The 19,439-nt window shown below is 36.1% G+C and overlaps 1 protein-coding gene across 21 annotated transcripts in view; it reads right to left on the bottom strand.

The window, feature by feature from the left end:
• RIMS1 (regulating synaptic membrane exocytosis 1) overlaps positions 1–19,439 on the bottom strand; it is a 474,653-nt gene that overhangs the window by 105,371 nt on the left and 349,843 nt on the right. For 12 of the 21 annotated variants that reach the window (XM_060030382.1, XM_060030381.1, XM_060030384.1 and 9 more), the window contains one exon: positions 14,744–14,856. In XM_060030382.1, coding sequence (XP_059886365.1) covers positions 14,744–14,856 — 113 coding nt within the window. Of the gene's footprint in view, positions 1–14,743; positions 14,857–15,916; positions 16,100–19,439 lie in introns of all 21 variants that reach the window. The other 9 variants (XM_060030385.1, XM_060030379.1, XM_060030380.1 and 6 more) reach the window with 1 other exon arrangement.

The following is a 19,439-nucleotide window of genomic DNA, read 5'->3' on the forward strand; positions in this document are numbered from 1 at the left end:
GCAGTTCAGAAATGTATTAATTACTTGACAATATATAAGGAGTCATAATAAGTAATATAAAGCAAAATGCTACTCAAGAGAATTAGGAATTGAGACAAGTTATTGAAAAATGTGAGTTGTATTTATAGAAGACTGTATACCCAATGAGAAAAATGTACATGTGTCTTCTTTCTGCCATCTGCCTGTGACGTGGTAGCTCCTGGGTCACCTGCTTCGAGCTTTGAGGAAGTCAAATGAACTGTAATCAGCTGTACTCTACGATTAAAGCTTAAAGCAATTCCAAGTAATCTCTATTTGTGATAAAAGCAGATTTAAATGGTGTTAGCTTAATCTTCTCAGCAATGATATTAATTTAAAGAAATTTTTGACGTTGATTAGCCCATAGCTTTGTGACCTTTACGTTTAGCATCATGTAATTCTTAGGGGTCAGTTACTTGACACTGAAAAGATTATTTCCCAAGATGTACCGCCTGGAGCAGCTCGAAGCAGTTCTGGTGATTTAACCTTTGCCAGGACAACACCTCATTGCTTTAAATAGAATTACTTAGCTTATGATATGGTTGATTTTAAATCTTTACTTTGCAAAACTCGAAACTAAATCATAAGAACACAGTGGTAGCCTAACTGAAATGAATCCTATATTTTTTCCCCCCTGGGCTTGGGAAAAAAGCTTATTAAGAAAAGATATGGGGACACTGAATTCCTAGGGTGAGCCTGAGGGATGCAGCAGCTGGTGGCCAAGAAGCCATGACAAAATTAAGCAAGAGAATTCAGATTCTTTTCAAGGCGGTGTGTGATTAGCAAAGTACCTGTGGGTTCCAGATGCCCCTTAGAGAAGACCACGATTTTCACCTCCAAGAATTAAGGACGGCTTTCCATCTAATGAACCTGGAAGACTCTCCAGGCAGATTGTTTTGTCAAAAGCTAGATACTTTCCGTTATACTTTGTTTTTATTCTTTTCTAAAACCAACTGCATCCAGACTAGCAATTCTGCAGGCTTTTGTAAAGTTTACAAAGGTAAATGCGATTTCCTTTCTTTCTTACTCGTTTCATTTCTTTTTTTCCCTTTATTAAATGTGGTCTTTTTTTTTTTTTTTTTTTTTTTTTACTCTTGGACAAGGCTGCTCTGTGTGTTGTATCGCTCTCAAGAAGACCTGCTGGTGGTGGCGACAGCTGTCATTCTGCTTTCAGAGTAAACTCACTGGGTATGGAAGCAGAGGCAGAACAGACAGGACCAAGGCCAATACCAAAGGAAAATGGCAGCAGTAGCAGGCTTTTTAAAGACTTTAAAAAATACCAACAACAAACCAAATCCCTAAAATGGTTTTAAATGACTTCGCTTTGACCTTCCAAAAACGATTAATGTACTATCTCTGTTCCTAAACAAGTGAAATTTGACCTCTTCTAATCTGTCAAAGAAAGGAAATCTCCAAATTAGTTTTTTTTCAAAGTCATGCCTAGACCCCTTGACTCGCCAGCAAAAAGGTAGTTTGTTATGTCCTCACTGTTTGCTCTCGGATTCCAAGATCAGAAGCAAAATGCAAACAGCTTATCATTGACCTACTCATATCAAAAGCCAGATAATTACATATAATTAACATTAAAAAAACCATTTCTCATTATTTCCTGATTATGTGTACACTCGTGTGTATTCTAAAATAATTGTTTATACACGTGATCATGTTTCAGTAAAATTGTTTTTCGTAAACATCAATGAAGAGGCTTCAGTGTTAATTTGGCAGTTCTTTAACTTTTCTACAGATTTTTCTTATTTTGCATTTTCTTTTTCAACTGTATATTGTGGAATAAATTGACATCGTTACTGGATTATGGGTGTGTCAATCTAAATAGTAAGAAAAATTTATGAGTTAAAATAGAATATTTGTCACAAGTTTGAACCAGAAGACATGATGATTAAGGTACATGATTTATAGAGAGAATAACAGATATTTGGTAATGATTAGAAATTAATTGAATCCTTGGAATATGATTATCTGTTAAGTATCTCACTAAAAGTAAAATTAACCACAGCCCAGAGAGCTCAAATATCTTAATTTGAAAAGAATGATTACTGATCATTTAAAATTTCTATATTAACAATTTTAATACCAATAGCAAAATTAAAACACGAAATAAAATATTTTCTAATTCTTCCACAAATCCTAGCATTAAACTCACATTTTAGGAGCATTTTGAATACTGCTAGCCTTGGAGACCCACAAAACCACTGAAGTGTCAGTTACTATTCCTTTTTAAAAAGATTTTAAATTCGGGGACTTCTGGGTTTTCTTTGTTTTTTTTAAATTTCAAACACTGCTACATACTAGAGAGTGAAATAACCCCTCTCATTTTCTATGACAAATATAATTATCATGTAATTTCACTTAGTCTTTTAATGAAAATATAGCTTACATATAGTACAGCTATTTCAGTTATAATTGCCCCTAGAGTGATAGTAACCTAATTCATTTCTCCTAGCCCCTAGGGTGTAATTAACATTGTAATTTCATACAGAAGCTTTTTTTTAAGAGCTGGAACTTTTCACTGGGCTTTCTACAAGCTGACTGATGTGTTTGATGTTGAATAAATTGTGCTTTTTAAAAAGCAAATATTAATTTACCTAAAAGATATGTATTGAACTTAATCTGTTTTCTTTAGATCAACTTTACTCTATATCCACTGTTATTTTTAAACTCTGGTATTTTTATCCAATGAATGTACATATATCAAATATCAGCTCAACATTACAAGTAAGAAAGTATAAAACTAGAACTTTTTTTAGAGGTTAAGCTAAAACAATTATGAAATAATTTCTTGTCTTCTAAACTCAACGAGAATAACTGATTGCAGCATGCAAGGTGAGAAAAGTAAATACAATTTAAAAAGTAATTTATTAGAGTTTTCTAATGGAAAGTCTTAGGTATTATTAAAAATAAAGACATTAAAATAATTACTTCTCTTTTCATGCCTTATGTTTTGCTATGAATTCTAGTATCATAGATGATCTTTGGTGAAACTGAAGTAGCTGAAGTCATTTGCAAATATTGTGTTTGTGTCTGTATGCATTTTTCTAGATCTATCCCTTTCATAAGATTATTAAATAGGCCTGTGACTTAAAAAAAAAAAAAAAAAAGATAGCTTAAGAATCATGAATAAATCTTCCTTAACCCACCACTGAAAAGTTTCTGTAGTACCACCTTTTCCAAAGAGAAATGTGATTTTCTGGGAAACTCCTTTGACTTAGCAGACATTCATGACTTGCTTTAAAATATTGTGAATATTATGATTCTGTGTAATTTGATAATATGTTAAACATTAAATTTTCATAAATGTGGTTTAAATATTATTCACAAATTTATAATTATATAAATACAATTATTTACAATATATAAATATACATAAAAATATATATGCTCTGCTCTTCAAAGTCCTTAAATCTTTCACATTTCTCCCTATGCATCTAGAAATTAACATGAATTTGAAATTTCAAATGCTTGTGTTTATAGGCAAAAAAGATAATCCATGTAATATATTGTTAAGCCTGTATTTTCAAGTGTTCCAGGTGAAATAGTGTAAAAGAGAATAGGAATAATGAAAATTTCTATATTATTAAATATATTGAAGTAAAAAGATTATGAGTATTTTATTTTCTAACAAGGTTAGCTAGTTCATGTGTCAAAGGTGAAACATGGTAACATTTGCACAGGATAACTAAGCTCATCTAGTTAACTACAAAGTGCTGTCACACTTTATGATAGAAAACTTAACGCCTCTGCTTCCTTGCTGTTACTGATACAATGCGAGTTTGGACAGTCAAGCCCCGACCTTGGTCCAGTGCGTGTCTCAGAAAGAGCGATGATAAATGACTACACAACTGAAAGCTGTCAGGTAGAATTAAACAGATGGAGGAAGCACTTGCAATGTCTCAGTTACTGACAGCACAGATAAAACCCCTTCTCCGAAGCATTTTATTGTCAAAAATCAGTACTAGTGGGCACTCAAATACAATAAACAATAGGAAACGTGAAAATTATAAAGTAATAAAAGATGAAAAAATTTAGCTGACTGCATCTGTAATCATTATAAGCTATGCACAGCCTGAAGAGAAAGAAAGATGTTTTTATATTTGAAAATTCAAGACTGCAATGCTAGTCTCTACACACAGCCTTCTAGACTTTAGAGGAATACAAATTGTTAAGATGTGTGAACACTTTCCATACATCTGGAAGCAATGGAGTGAAATGGTCGGAACTCAGGACTGGGAAAGTTCGGCAGAGATGACAACCTTAGTGGCATCAGCATCCGTCACCGTGGCCTTGATCAGTCCTGAAATCTGTCCATTACGGAGTTTTCATTTGTAAAGGGAAGAGAAAGTAACTTAGAGTAACTTCCCGCGGTTGCAGTCTATGACTCTGTATTAGTTCAATAGGGTATTGATATTTTTTTCACATTTTCAAAAAATGGAAAACTACAATGACTTACTCTCTTGTAGTCAATTAACTGATTTCCACCATTTTTACTTTTTTTTTATTTGCCAATTTACCAAAACCATGGAAGTTAAGGGGAAAAATTTACTGGTTATATTTTTTGTTATTTTCTATCTTTTTTTTTTCCAGTTAAAAGATAATGTAGTCCTTTCATGTTCATCCTTATCTTTGGAGTCATATGAGTATAATAAGCAACTTTGATAGAATACTTACACACCACCTCCTTTCCCCTGACATATACAGTATGTATAAATAAAGATTAAATGTTTAAAATATTTTGACTATACAGAAATGCCAGAAATGGGTCATTTTCCTAGAATAAAATGCATTTCAATTTGCAAGGGTAGAAATGTGCAAAACTGTTTCCCTTGCACCCCTGCATGATTCTCTTGAATGTTAAGGATTATGCTACAGTTACATAAACAATAAAATAAAATATAACATCTATCCAGTATGAGAAACATAAAACACAAGTAAGTAACACATTTAGTGAATAACCACATTGCCTTTAAGGATTTTTAAAGAAAACAGCCTGTGTTTTAGTATAGGTAATTGAAATGGAATATTGACATAGGGGAAATAGGTAATTTGTCTGTATCATCACTCAAATCTTGCTGCAGCCCAAACCCCAAGGCTGTCTCTTGTTTTAGCTGATTTTCACTCCACTACCTGAAACAAAGCTCAGGATTTCCAGACCCAGATCTCACTTTCAGTGTCAAAGTTGCCAAGTCCCAGAGTAACACTGAAAATATTAATCAGATACTGGACAGATAAGGGAGTCAGATGAAAATCTGTCATTTTACCTTGCCCTTTTGTGTTACACAGAGTTAAACAGCTTTTTATTTTTAAAAGTTTTTAAAGAGTTTTATGTTTTGTCCTATTTATTATTTTCCTATATCATGTCTTTGAACAAAATGTCTTTTTTTAAAACAAAACTTTTGCTCATGGTGTTTCTAAACAGAACAGAGGCATTAAAAATTGGCTTTAAAATCCTTCTGTTTACATCTACATTGTAACATCTCTCTGGTTTTAGGCACATGATTTTTTTCAGTCTCATCCCTCTTGCTTTTATTTTTGTTTTGATTAATTTTTTAGAATTTTTATTGGAGTATTTACAATGTGTTAGTTTCAAGTGTACAGCAAAGTGAATCAGTTATACATATACATATATCCACTTTTTTTAAAGATTCTTTTCCCATATAGGCCATTACAGAGTATTGAGTAGAGTTCCCTGTGTTATACAGTAGTAGGTCTTTGTTAGTTATCTTACGTATAGTAGTTTGTATATGTCAATCCCACTCTCCTAATTTATCCCTCCCCGAAATAATGGCATATGCAGCAACATGGATGGACCTAGAGATTGTCACACTGAGTAGTCAGACAGAGAGAGTCAAATGTCACGTGATAACGCTTATATGTGGAATCTAAAAAAAGGGTACAAATGAACTTATCTACAAAGCAGAAATAGAGTTACAGATGTAGTAAACAGTTTTTAAATGTATTTCTGTCTTGAAAGAGAGCACCGTCCTCCTTACGAGGCACTGCTTAGAACATACTCAGCATGCAGAGTAGTCCATGGAATTAAGGTTTCTCGGGGAATAACAGACTCACTCCCCAAGGAGTCGTGTTGTTTATCCCCTGTATCTCTAATATGTTTATCCATCATTTTTCATTATTCCAATTATGCTGATGGCCACAGAATCTATCTTGAAAGGCTCAATGTGGCATAACTACTAAATTCAATGTCTCTTCCCTTCTTTTCTGTAAAAAGTGTTTACAAATTTTAAAGCTTGCAAAAAAAATGTACGATATTTAGGGGAAATGTACAGCTTTAGAGGAGAAAAATCAAAGAGTCTGTTCATGGCTAGATATCAGCCTTTTCTCAGCATCCTCTCCTGCACGACCCACAGACCCCAGGGAGGAAGGGGCAACGATGTTCTCCCTCAAGGGGGCATATCTGACAATTTGACCATTGGCTGATTTAAGTGTTAAATACTTTGAAGTTTTAAAAGTCTTTACTACTATTATAAATATTCACATTTGAATCAGCGGAATGGAAAAAAAGGGTCAAAACCGAGAATTTGGAACTGTTTTACATGGGTTGCTTTACTACGTCCCTAAAGTTTAAAGGGAAGGCTAGAATGACAACCATAGTTCTGGGTTTGTGACAAAAAGAGAAATGGATCAATTAGACACTTTTACTAATGGAGCTCTAAATATTTATGAATAAACATTCATGAATATTCATAGTAAGTGTTCAGGAAAAGCAAAGCCCTAGAAGGTTAAGGAACTTGAAATCTTAATGCACAATAACAACAAATGAATCACCTGGGTCATATGCACCTACTCAGTATGCATCTAAGAAAAATGTGAATAAAGTTGGAATCCTTTTCTACCTAATGACAGTTAAAAAAATGCTGCCTGTAAAGAATATACATACAAATTAGTTTACTTATTTTGGCAAAAGTCAAGTTGCATAGTATTTTCCTATAACGTGTTTCATAACCATGGTATACTACTAAGGGTGCAACTACTTAAACAATAAATAATGTAACAGAAAATTATTAAAATGATTTTTACTTTTTAATATGAATTACACCTAATTAAGGTTCATGCTGATAGCTCCATAAAAATTACATTTTGCATGACTTAACATTCAAACTGCTCTTGTCAACATTTCAAAAAGCAGATATAGGTAATATATTTGAGCACTTGTTTAATAGAAGTTTAAAAATTCAGTTGACTAGAGATAACTCTTAAGTGGCCTGGTTGCAATAATTATTATATATTTTATTAGCGAAAACAGGAAAACAAAACGCAACAGATGCTATTTGCTCTTTATTCCTGTTTAAACCGTTTAGTCACTTGAACTCTGCCTTTCATTCTCTGTGTGTGTAAATTACACATTTTTTATGATAAAGGGAATTCATATTTGTAGAAAAGGCAGTATAATGCGTTTTGTTATGATTCCAAATTGCCTCCAAAAGGCAAAAAGTTAATGCACTTAAGAAATACTATCTTAAAGGCATATAAATTAGAAATTTATTATGATAATAACATTTTTTCTCACCTTGAAGTCATTTAATTTCTGGTTCTGTTTTGATCTTCTTATATCATTATTTCGATGCCCCCAAACTACATTCATGGGCTCTTTAAAACTGTCCAAGAAATGTAGCAGAGAGGGAAAAATTGGCTTACTTTTAGAATGAATGATTTCAAATATGCCTATAAAACAGTCTGTGAATCCTAAAAAGATAGGGTCTATTAGTTTCCAACATAAAGGGGGGAGGTAAAGGGTAAATAACCTGCTAGGAACATTTCTATTTCCTCAGTTAACTTTTCAGCCCCAAATTTGTGTTATCTTTGTCCAAATACACTGGCTTCCTGTTCTCAAGGCGCAAGCTTCACCTGAAGAGCACGCCAGGGATTGGAAGATTCAGATGCGCGGCCCCAAATCAGGTCACCGGGGGAGGTAGGGCCCCTAAGAGGGCCTCCTGGTGCTGTGAGTGTAAGATGTGACAGTGACATGAGGCAGGGGACAGAACACGGGCCGTGGGGTCACTGTCCAGCTCTGTCCTATAGCAGCTTCGCTACTGTGGGCAACCTCGTAACCCCCGTGCCCTCTTTCTATAAAGGGAGTCATCACACCTTCCTTAGGGCTGTGCCCAGGTTATTACCATAATTACGTGGTATTGATGCACAGTGGGTGCTCGGTCAATGCCGAATGTGGGAGAGGCTGCCTATCAGAGTGGTTCAGAACGAGGTCTCTGGAGTGAGGCTCGAGCCCGGTTCCCTGTCCTACCGCTTCCCAAATGAAGACTGACACAGGACCAGGTTTCGCATCTCTCTGAGCTTCAGCTCTCCTCCGTTGGCAAATGAGGATATGAAGAGTTATGTCTCAGGTGGTTGTACAAATATGAGATGAATACCTGACATGCTCAGTCAAGTCACTGACATAGAGGAAGTGCCCTAGAAATTCCATCTACCGTTAAAAATGTTCACGGTATTTTATACCTCGCTGGAAGGGCTTTGCAAAACATGCTGTACAATTATATAGTGGTTCCCTACAGTGAGGGGCACCAACCTTCCCAGTTCGCCCAGAGCTGTCCTGGTTTTAACACTGAAAATCTTGCATCTTGTGAAACCTCGTAAGCCTCAACGAACTGGGAACATCTTACAAGTTCGTCTTCAATTCATCAAAAACCAACTCTCCCTAGGGGTCGGCGGCCTGTGCCGTTAGCTCAGCATGGCTGGGCCAGGCCCCATCACCCAGGGAACACTCAAGATAACTCAATTCTCCAATATGAGCGACCCCAGAAAAGATCAGCTCACAGCAGCAGGGGTTCTATGCAAAATAAAACGTTTTCTTTCCTATGGGGCAGGTGAGTCTAAAATTGGACTCTAAAGAAATCTCTTGAATTTGCGTCTGTCTTTTCCTGGCTTCCCAAGCTTTTCCTGCTAAGCTGTGCTCCCTTAAATCCCAAGGGGGAAGGTACAGCATCCTGGGCTGCTCTCTGCCTTCCCGGCGGCATTTGGGGATGCGCCTCTTTGGTGGTTTTCAGCCCTGGGGTGCATCCCGTTGAAGCTTATCCACACCCTGTGTCCAAGGCAGACTTGGTACAGTGATGACACATCTCAGCCAGGACACAGTGACCTTGTTAAAACGCAACGACCTGATGCGCTGTGTAGCGAGGCTGTAAAGGGGCACGCTTCGAACACCCGAGGTCCTACAACCCATGAATTTTGTTTTGTTTTGATTAGCAAATTATAGCTTTTGGTTAGTAATAATATAGAAGGAAGAGCTCTCCAGATGAAGAATTATTACATTTCTCTTCCTTTTGGCTAAATGAATGAGCTCATGACCCATCTCCAACATAAAATTTAATGCTTTCAGCAAACTAAAATTTATCTTGCAAATCTAAATAAGTTCTTCTGAATATAAGTACCAATGTATTGGCCATTTTTGTACTACTTAACCTAAATTTGTGTTTCTGATACCTGAGTTAAAAATGCAAGATAGCCGGAAATCTATGTAAAACCTAGGGACCAAAGCATCTGGATCTCACTGAATAACATTTGATTTTTATTAATATCTATTTATTGCCTAGTATGTCAGACACTTTGCCAGAATATGTATTATGTGCCGGAATATAAATATATGTTTATAAATTCAAACTGAGATAAGTAATTGAATATTATCTCCCATTTTCAATCTATGACACTGAGAGACGTAACACATACCTCAATCTACTCGGAGTTAGGGATATATGTTTGGGATTTGTGCCTATTAAAATAGGATGCACTAAAGTATAGAGGAAGGAGGTCCAAAGCAAGAGCCCTGGGCTTGCAGTCTAGGTCACATCACCAGTATGAATGGGTAAGTCTCTTAATGTCTCTCAATCTGAGTTTTACCTTTCATAAAATAAGGATGATGGCCCTCTCAGGACTAACTCTGAGGGTTACTATGGGCAACAAATTAATTCAATCACGAATCTATAAACATTGAGTAAATACTTTTATTAAATTATGTAGCATTATATAACTTTTTAATATTGTTAATATTATTTCATTAAGCTGAAAACTCCTATTCAAATATTTAATGATCAAGCCAACAGTAACACCAAATAGGGTGGCCCAAGACAGTCGGAGGAGGTCTGCATCTACGTGGGACTCAAGTCCAAAAACCAAACATCAAATGTGATCCCAAGGACCACAAGGCAGGTCAGCAAGGTGCCGACACAGCAGGCTGAACGGTTTCCCTCCTGTGTCCCTCAGGAAGAAAGAACTGATGGGTGTTCTAACCCTCCTGAGGCCAAGAGGAGTAGCATCCCGGCAGCTACTTCCCAGATGCATGACTGCAGCGGGCCAAATACGCCATAAGGTTACTGCTATTTCGAAGGAAAACCCAAGGATTTTCTATTCCTTTGCACCACAGAAGGTACGACTTAAACCCTTTATCTATGAGAGCAGGGGAATGCAAATAAACAAAAACATATCACAAATATGCTATTCTTTTCCAAAGAGAATCGTTTTCTAGTTGTCAGTGTGGATAAATACATTTTGAAGCAAAAATACTCTTAATTTTAATCTTCTCCTCTTTGATGTGAACTGCTCACCATACAAAACGGTTAATACCAAATGCCTTTCCAAATCACTGCATGGAAAAAGCTATCTGTTAAATAGTTTGGCTCATTATTTCAATAAATACAGTTAGATTACTCATATACTATGAGAGAAAAGGAACAATATTAAATTGTTAAAAAAGTTACATTAATATTTACCTTTTGTGGATGAGTTATATTTTTCTTGTTCTTCAATGAATTAAATGCACATAATGATGGAAACAAAAGAAAGAAATCAGCAAATTTATAGTTAGACATGGAAATGTGAATCAACACAACGGCATGAATAACAAAAATACGTAACATATAATGTGACATGGTAAACTGCAATGAGAAACCATGAGGAAATCTCCAATATGGTACTAAAATCAATCAAAGAAAGAATGAATGCAACAATTTAAAGATTTTAAATAAAAACAGAAACATTGGGGAATTAATATTGTATACTTGGCATTTGAAAAGTATATCTTGTGTTATTTTTTTCTTGCCTTTGAAGAATTGCAAAGTATTACAGCACTCGCTTTACTAAGACATTTTAACCTTAATCCATTGTGACTTTTTATTGTAAATGTACTTAAAAGCATATTTAACGTTCATAACTAACATTTTCATTTAAAAAATGACAGCATTTCAGATAATTGAAAAAGCATATAATAAAAAAATAAATTCCATGTTTTTGCTAGATAGTAGGCATTTTCTCTTCACTGTGGAAAATATTCAGGAACATTTTCCACCTGGAAAAAAATATATTTTAAATTAAGTAATCCTTTCTTCCTTCTCAAATTACTGTAATTATATTAAAATATCTCAAAGTGAAATTGTTCTTTGCACACTGTATTTCTCAGACATTTCTTAAGCCTTTCTCTGCCTCCTTGTTGGTGCACCATTTACTGAGAAATAATGGCCTATCTAGATATTTTGAAGGGGAGTGCCATTAGTTCTAGGTAGCAGAATTAATAACAGAACGCATAAAACATAACTGGCACATCAAGTGTTAGTTTATAGTTTATGAATGATCTTTAAATACGTCCTCTTAAAAAAGACAACTAGGTTGCACACACACACAAAAATCACTTGGTTGATTTCAGAAAACCATACATTTTTATGCAACCAATTATGTTGCTTTCAGTCTCACTCTACCTAAGGGCTACATTGTAATACAACATTGGAACATACCCAGAGGAATTTCCTGAAAGTTTTTGCTCTCAATTATCACATACCATTTGAGTTACCTAAACTTTAAGGCTACTTTTTAGCGACTTTATCTCAAAATCTGCATTGTTATCACACCTCTTCTTTTCCCCTAACTATACTTCAACATAATCAGATTCCGTGTAGCAAATAGGCTAGCATTACTAATTTTTAAAAGAAACATTAAAATACTTTTTCAAAAATTAAGTGTATCTTTTCAAATTATATGTTAGCTTTTAAAATAATATAAATTGTTTTATCGCACAAGGAGAGAGTAGTAAAATTGAATTACAAGAAAAAAAAAACCAAACAAGAAGCATGCAAACAATCTATGGATCCTAAACAAAATAATGTAGATAATTGTAACCAGAAACTGTGTATGAATAAAATTATTTTATAAGTTCATCAGGAAGTTGTATCACTATTCAGGAATCTAAACCATTTGAAATGTTTGCTCCTAACCAACAACTGCTTATCAACTCAGTTATCTTTTTTAAAAAAGAAAATTACCCTTTGTTAAAAATTAAAAAAAAAAAACACAAATATACATAAAAGAAAACTGGAAAGAAGTCAAGTGTGGTAGAACTTTCACTGATTGCAAGTAAGCTGCATTCTGCACCAGTCTTCATGGCAGACAGAAGTAAATTTTAACATATAATATGGAAAGAAAAACATGACATGATTCCACAGCCCTAAGAACATCAATGAAATCCATCTCAAATGGATTAGACAACAGCTAAATTCGGTCTAATCCATGAAGCAAATTAGAAGTTTACTTTTAAAAACATATTCTAGGACACACAAAGATGTCATGTAAACTGTTCAGCTTGAAATAGATCCATAATAAGACGAAGGAGGACAGTATCATCATTTACCAAACACCCCAAAGCACATAGTATTATCACACAGTAAACCAGATCCATTTTACTTATAGAAGAATACATAGTTACAATAATACATGTTTGTTGTCATATTTTAAAGGTTGTATCTATATGACTCTTAAGATGATAAACTTCAGGAACCTCAAGTAGCAAGTGTTTAGGAATGTACTTGTGATATTAACTATCAAAATAACTCCACCAATTTCATCCTCAGTCACTCCTTTCTTCCCACCTCAATTCAATCTTTACAAATTGGTGATTTCTCTGAAAGACAACTGTGAATACGAATATCATAAACAGTAATGTCGACTGATATCAACAACAGAACATGAGCTTTTATAAAAACCAAAGTCCAGCACACAATCCATCTGACTTTGTAGAAGCAATTCTTATTTCTACAGAATAATAAAACTATAATCTCACTATATGAGTGTTATATGCAGTACCGTTACATACTTTTGAACCGGAAGTGTTTTAGCAACTGGAGGAAATGCAAAGAATTTTAGAAACAAATGACTTTTTGGATATCAATCTTTGGCACACTATGGCCAGTAACACTGAGTTTGTAGCGGAACACTAGAACCTGTAGTTCTTTTAGTTGTGCAACAGGAGTTCATGAATGGATAAGTTCAATAAACACCACATTTAAAAAAATAAATTTTAAAACAATTTCATCTAGGCTACTGCTAATTACAGTCTTAATAACATTAATTATGAATTATCTTCTCAAAATGTTCCCAGATAAGAGAAAGTCTGTTAAACACATGAACTGAGAATTCCAAAGAATTCATTGTTATTTCAGAAAAGAAAGTCAGAGTTTCACATAGCCTCATATTTTCCTGATTAAGTAAATGAATACCCTTATAATGACCCTGAATACTAAAGTATGATATATCAACAGGATATATGATTTTAAAAAATAATACAAATCCAGAGTTTACTGTAGCAGCATTTTTGTGTCAATATACTGATACTTCTCAAATCTACACTAATTTTTCTATAACCAAGTACTCTGTGTACAAACTCTGCCTGATCAGTTTTTGAAACAATGTATTTATCTTCTTAGACCACTAACACTTCGGTGATACATTCAGTAAAGCTCTTTGCGTGAGTAAAACACATACCCAGCACCCTCAGTACAGAAGGAAATATACAAGTTTTACATCAGAAACAACCAACACTGTTGAGAAAAATATGCAAAATGTTAACCTTCCAGTTGTTTCACAGGGATGAAGAGTTTCAATACATGATTTAAATAGAAGTCCACTGCGTTCATATTACAACCCCCAATTAAACAGTATTTCACTAAACTGCTTAACAAATCTCTGGTAATATTTATGTGATAACATTTACCGATAACAGATCATTTCACTTACTGAGAAATGGGATAGCACCTTGGGTCACATGAAGAAAACAGTGACCCTTTTAACCTGGTATTTAAATCCTCTTAGGCCAGGTAGCTTAGTGAATTTAATTTCCACTAAAACCTGCCCACCCCCCAACATCTCTCTTTCTAGGAAGATAAAACACAATGTGTACATGCTTAAAATAAGGGAAATTTAAGTGATGTTAACTGATAAAAAACACTCAAATGTGTGTTCTAAGCCAGTTTTTCACCATCAAACTTCTATAAAAAATACAAGGTATTGCAGGTAAATTAAAAAAAAAAAACACTAGCAAAGCCTTCAATACGATTGCCTCATTTAAAAACATTTTTAAAACAAGGTTAAAAACGTCTTCCTTTAACACATAAAATACCACATGGTACTGAGGTTTTTAAAGTTTTATTTTCTTCCTTTGCACCTTTGGAAAAGGTACCTCTAGGGCGCAGTCTGTTCTTTTAATTGACCATCTAAAATTCATTCATTCACTCACTCAGCAAAAACAGCACATAGGCCACGAACTGTTATAACTTGGTGCCGGGAATAAAACTCTAAGACACTTGACTTCTTAGGATTCATCACACTACGTATCATCAAGATTCTATTCTTTCAATAGAAGGAGTATAAAAAGAGGTGGCTCTCAAATCCGAGATTTTGTCAGTGCTCTCTCTATGGATACCTTGTTCTGCACTGCCGCTCCTCCCTGGCACTTGTGGGAGCTGCCTGCCCCGAGGGCTGCCAAAGGCTGTGTCTGCGGGCGGGGACCGCGTCGGGCTGGCCTGCCGGTGCACTCTGTGGGGAGAAGAAGCAGGGCAAACGAAACGATGAAATCCCAAAGGGCCTGACAAGGATCTCTTCCTTCCTACTGTTCCTCTTAAAACAGACGTAAAACCCCTACCTGGGCCTTTGGAAGCAAAATCAAGTCCTTTTTATGATGTGTGTAAAAGGAATATTACCAAAAGGGGCTACAAGAGACAGGGAAATGTCTGCCACGTAGAGTTCTGCAGAATGAATTCCTGAACTGGGCAGAAGGGAACGTACTTCTTTTCATTAACTTTCTATGAAGTTGTGACTTTCTGTTAAGTTATCCATTTTTGGTAGTGCTGGACCTAGTATATCTGCTCACAGCCTATGAATCTTAACAACATGGGTAAATGATTTAGGAAAGGCTGTTGCCTATATTGCTACAATTAAATCCATATAAGTGATAAGAATAGTTCTGGCTGCAGACTTTTATAAATTACCATTCCCTTGCACTTTATGTTTAAATAGGAAAAATCTGAAAAGATATTTATAAAAATAACCTTGGGCACATGCTATGAACTATCCTGGTGAAAAGATCAAAACTACAAATACAAATTTAAGAAGCGTGAAGATACGTCACTATTGTATGGAAGTAAGCTGACCTCCATCTGCTGGCATTCAAACTTTTCTTTTTTTAACTGAAGAACTTTAAAACACTCTCAGCTTTTACTGAACAAAGATGAAAGTTTTCAATTTTTTTTTTCTAATTCCTCTTACACTTTTTAAAGCAAGTACACATTTAATTCCAGGTAATTTCTTATACAGAATTTCACATAATTTAAAATATATATATATATGAATATGCCACAAACAGATGGAAGGACATAACACAGGCAGATTTAATTTTCGATGATGGCTAGTTGGCAGGAAGTATAGAAGAGAATACCACCAGCACAGTGAAGGTAGATGCAGGTAAGGGAGGGTGTGGAGAGGTTAAGTGCCACAAAGAAAGGATTAAGAACTATGGTGTCATAATGAGCGACAGTGTCAAGAGCTCAGGAAGGTACAACACCACACCAAGACCCAGAGGCAGACACGGAACAGCGACCTTGTCAGGAGCGGAGAAGGTGGCGCCGACCCTCCAGGGGCAAGGTGGTGCATAGAACACAGTGTTCTGACACTAGGGTGCTCACTCGAGCGGGAGCGAGCGGGATGTTTTCCCCTAAGGACTAGCTGATCAGTCGCTCTCGGGGCTGCGTATCCCCTTCTAGAAAGACATGGTGGGAGAACCCTAAAACATTAGGGTCAGAAAAGATCTTCAGTCAGCAGGTCACATCCACTTTGATACCAGCACATCTGTCCAAGGAAAACCTGGTTACTCTTACAAGACAGTGATTTTAAAACCCAGGAGCAAACCCATCACACAGTTACTGAAATGGACCTCACATCAAACTGATGCGTTATCGCGAACGTGCACGCCTGGTGGTTCTGAGCGGGCCTGTCTGGACTCCTCCAGTGTAACAAGCCTCTCAAGTCCCACAGGGGCAAAGACTTCCGTCTCTTGTTTCTTACTGAGCTGTATCTCTGGTGCCTAGAACACAGCAGCACAGAGAACAAGAGCTCAGTAGAGAGATCTGGATTTGAATGAGTGAACACAGTCAGGACAGTGAACTCAGGGACACTTCAAGCACTTGCCTTCCAGAAGAAGCAATGCACTGGTGAGTTCTGTGTGTACTTTTACAATGTTCATAATTTATCTCTGCAACAGGGAAGTCCATACCAAATAGGTAGCAAAGGGAAGCTGTCTTCTAAGGTTGATTTAAGTAGACCAACAAATTAAAATGATGAAGTAAGATGGGTAATGCTTCATTTTTGAACTGACTAAATGCAGATGGCTGATATAGGGATAAAAATATGTCCTCTGATGTATAAAAGTAGCTGAAAAGATACTTGTCCATACATTGACAGCTATCTTAATATAGTGTTCAAAATTATTATGAAGCCAATTTCCGAATTAAGGACCAATAATTAAAAACCGATTTTTATATGTGACTATATATATATGTATATAAATATATGCTTGTTTAAAGCAGACACATGTTTTTGCTCTTTTCAACATTTTCAGTACGTATTTTAAATAAAATGCACATTTAAAATACCTAATCTGTATTACTCTTCATAGTGACAGAAGCCAAGAAATAACACTTCATCCTTTTGAAAACAGTGCTATAAAATTCGATTAAGTAATTTAAAGTGTGTGAGAGTCAAGAATCCATACCGATCACAGGAAGTACATTAATTGAGTGATTTATTCAACTTGTATACAGATTGACAATTTTTCTCAAGTAGAATGATTTTCACAGGTATAATTATTTTGATTCAGGATATCTCCTCTATTTCCAAACAATAAAATGGGAAGATGTCATATTTTAGAGCATAAAAAGGTACAGCTTAGGTCTTTAATGTGCATTTTATTTTATCGAGCTCTGGATTAATGCTTTATCAGCCCCTAAGGCAGATCCCGAAACCTGGACGGTCACTTCGATTTCAAAATGAATAGGAGAAAGGACTGACCACACATATTAAAACTGTTCATTCCATCTGGATTGCCTTCTCACGTGAACTCAACTCTACAGAATTCATTTATGTGGGGAGGACCAAGGTGTGATCAAGTCCTTTCCAACGATAAATAATGAGTTTCTATCTATTACTCTTTAAAAGTCATTATCATGAGAATAAACTTCAGCACTCCTTGTACAAAATACACTTGAAAATACTTGCTTTGAAAGTTGGATAGTACAGTTTTTACCCTAGTCCTGAGAAAATTCATGGATCTTGCAATTTCACTAAAATTTTGCTTCATTTCTTAATGCAATTCATAAGCACTAAAAGGACTTCTTAATTGCAACCTGAAATGTGAGTAATTTAGGGGGGCCTTATGTGGCCCCAAACTAAATGGAACAAATATAAAAAGCAATTTGAAAGGCAAATAAGTGGCTTTCTAGCTGAATGTTACACGGATCTTCCCAAGCCACGAGCTTGCAGGGCCGGGAACAGTGCATCCTGTTGGGGGTTAATCATTTTGCCCCAGGGCTGTTTCTCCTTTGACACAAGCTAAAAGTCCCTCAATAACAAAACAGTTCCTGCCACCAGCCAAACGATGACCAATATGAAAGCGTGGACCCAAGGGGGGACAAAGAAACCACTCTGTCTGAGGAAAACCGAGGAACATGGCAGCAGGGCTGGATCACAGGAGGGGAAACGGAGGAAAGTGAAAATGCAGAGGCTGGAGAGAGACGAGCAAGGCTTTGAAGAAAGAGAAGGTGGAAACAAGTAGAGTTTGTTTCAGACAAGAGGAAAGGAGGGTTATTCAAGAAATGCTGAGGTTCAGGAGTGAAACGTGAGAGAATCCAGGCTTTTCGATGAAATGGCATGTGCTAAGGATGTAAGGGTGTCGGAGGGAAAGAGATCAAAAACCAGCACGTTAAGGAGTGGAGCGGGGAGTGAGTGAGAGAGAAGGAGAATGACGGTAACAGCTATTCTCACTGGGCATCCACATGGCGCCGTCTACACATGCCAGCCACTAGTGTGTATGTGCGTGTCTAGACGTGTGTGTGTATGCATGCCTACCACATACCTACACACGTGTCCTTTTTTGCTTTGCATTCTCACAACAGCTCTAAGAAGTGCTATCGTTCCTATTTTATAGATGGAAAAACTGGGGGTCACAGAGTGACTTGCAAATGGGCAAAGAGCTAACATGATAAAGGCGGGACCCACGCAGGTCTATGAAGCTCCAACACTGCTCCCTTTTCTGCCTTTGAGACAGGATTGGTTTCTATATCATGAGATGAAACATGGTAATTTCACATCCCTGGATGCATTGCTAATCTTGTAAAACAAAATATAAATATATGAGCAGGTGTCAAATTGCTTGACAAGATTTAATAGAATCCTTTTTTGAGAGTTTATAGGAACAAAATATACGGAAAATGGTATTTAATTGAACATCTACTCTGCTTTTTATGTCTATACATAATATATTTTTGAAACAAAAATAATGAGGGTTCTAGAGCAACGTATGAATTCCAACCTATGACTCCAGTTCACCATCTCCAAACCCATTGCTAAATATTTACCGCTGAGTTCAACCTACGCCTTCTCTCTTCACCTAAAGTCTTAGGTGTTGTGACTTGAACTTAAGTAAAACACATTTCCCACCAAAACCTTAGGTTGTTAGACATTTCTGTTGCTGCAAGCAGAGGTGCAGTGAATTGCTTCTATTGCGGCTTAAAAATAGAGTTTTTTTTTTTTAATTACTTGTTAAAGGATAGACATGCATGTGGTATTTAAGGTCACCATGGTTCCTCCCGTCATGGCCATTTCAGGCTTACACGGACTTTTTTCTGGAGTGTCAGCACAACATAAAATGCATAGGCAAGCAATTCTAAATACCAGTTGTTACCCCACATCCCCCAGTTAGGATGCAGAGAGCAAGTTCCACAAGAAGAAAAGACCCCAGAACAGGACGTGCAGTGGTTCCAGCAATCCACAAAGCTCAACTCACATGAGGGTGAAAAGTTACACTTTTATTTACTAAGGAGCTTCTTCAGAGGGTCTGAAGCTCTATT

The sequence above is a fragment of the Delphinus delphis genome, chromosome 14 (genome assembly GCF_949987515.2).
Source record: "Delphinus delphis chromosome 14, mDelDel1.2, whole genome shotgun sequence".
Classification (NCBI taxonomy): Eukaryota; Metazoa; Chordata; class Mammalia; order Artiodactyla; family Delphinidae; genus Delphinus; species Delphinus delphis.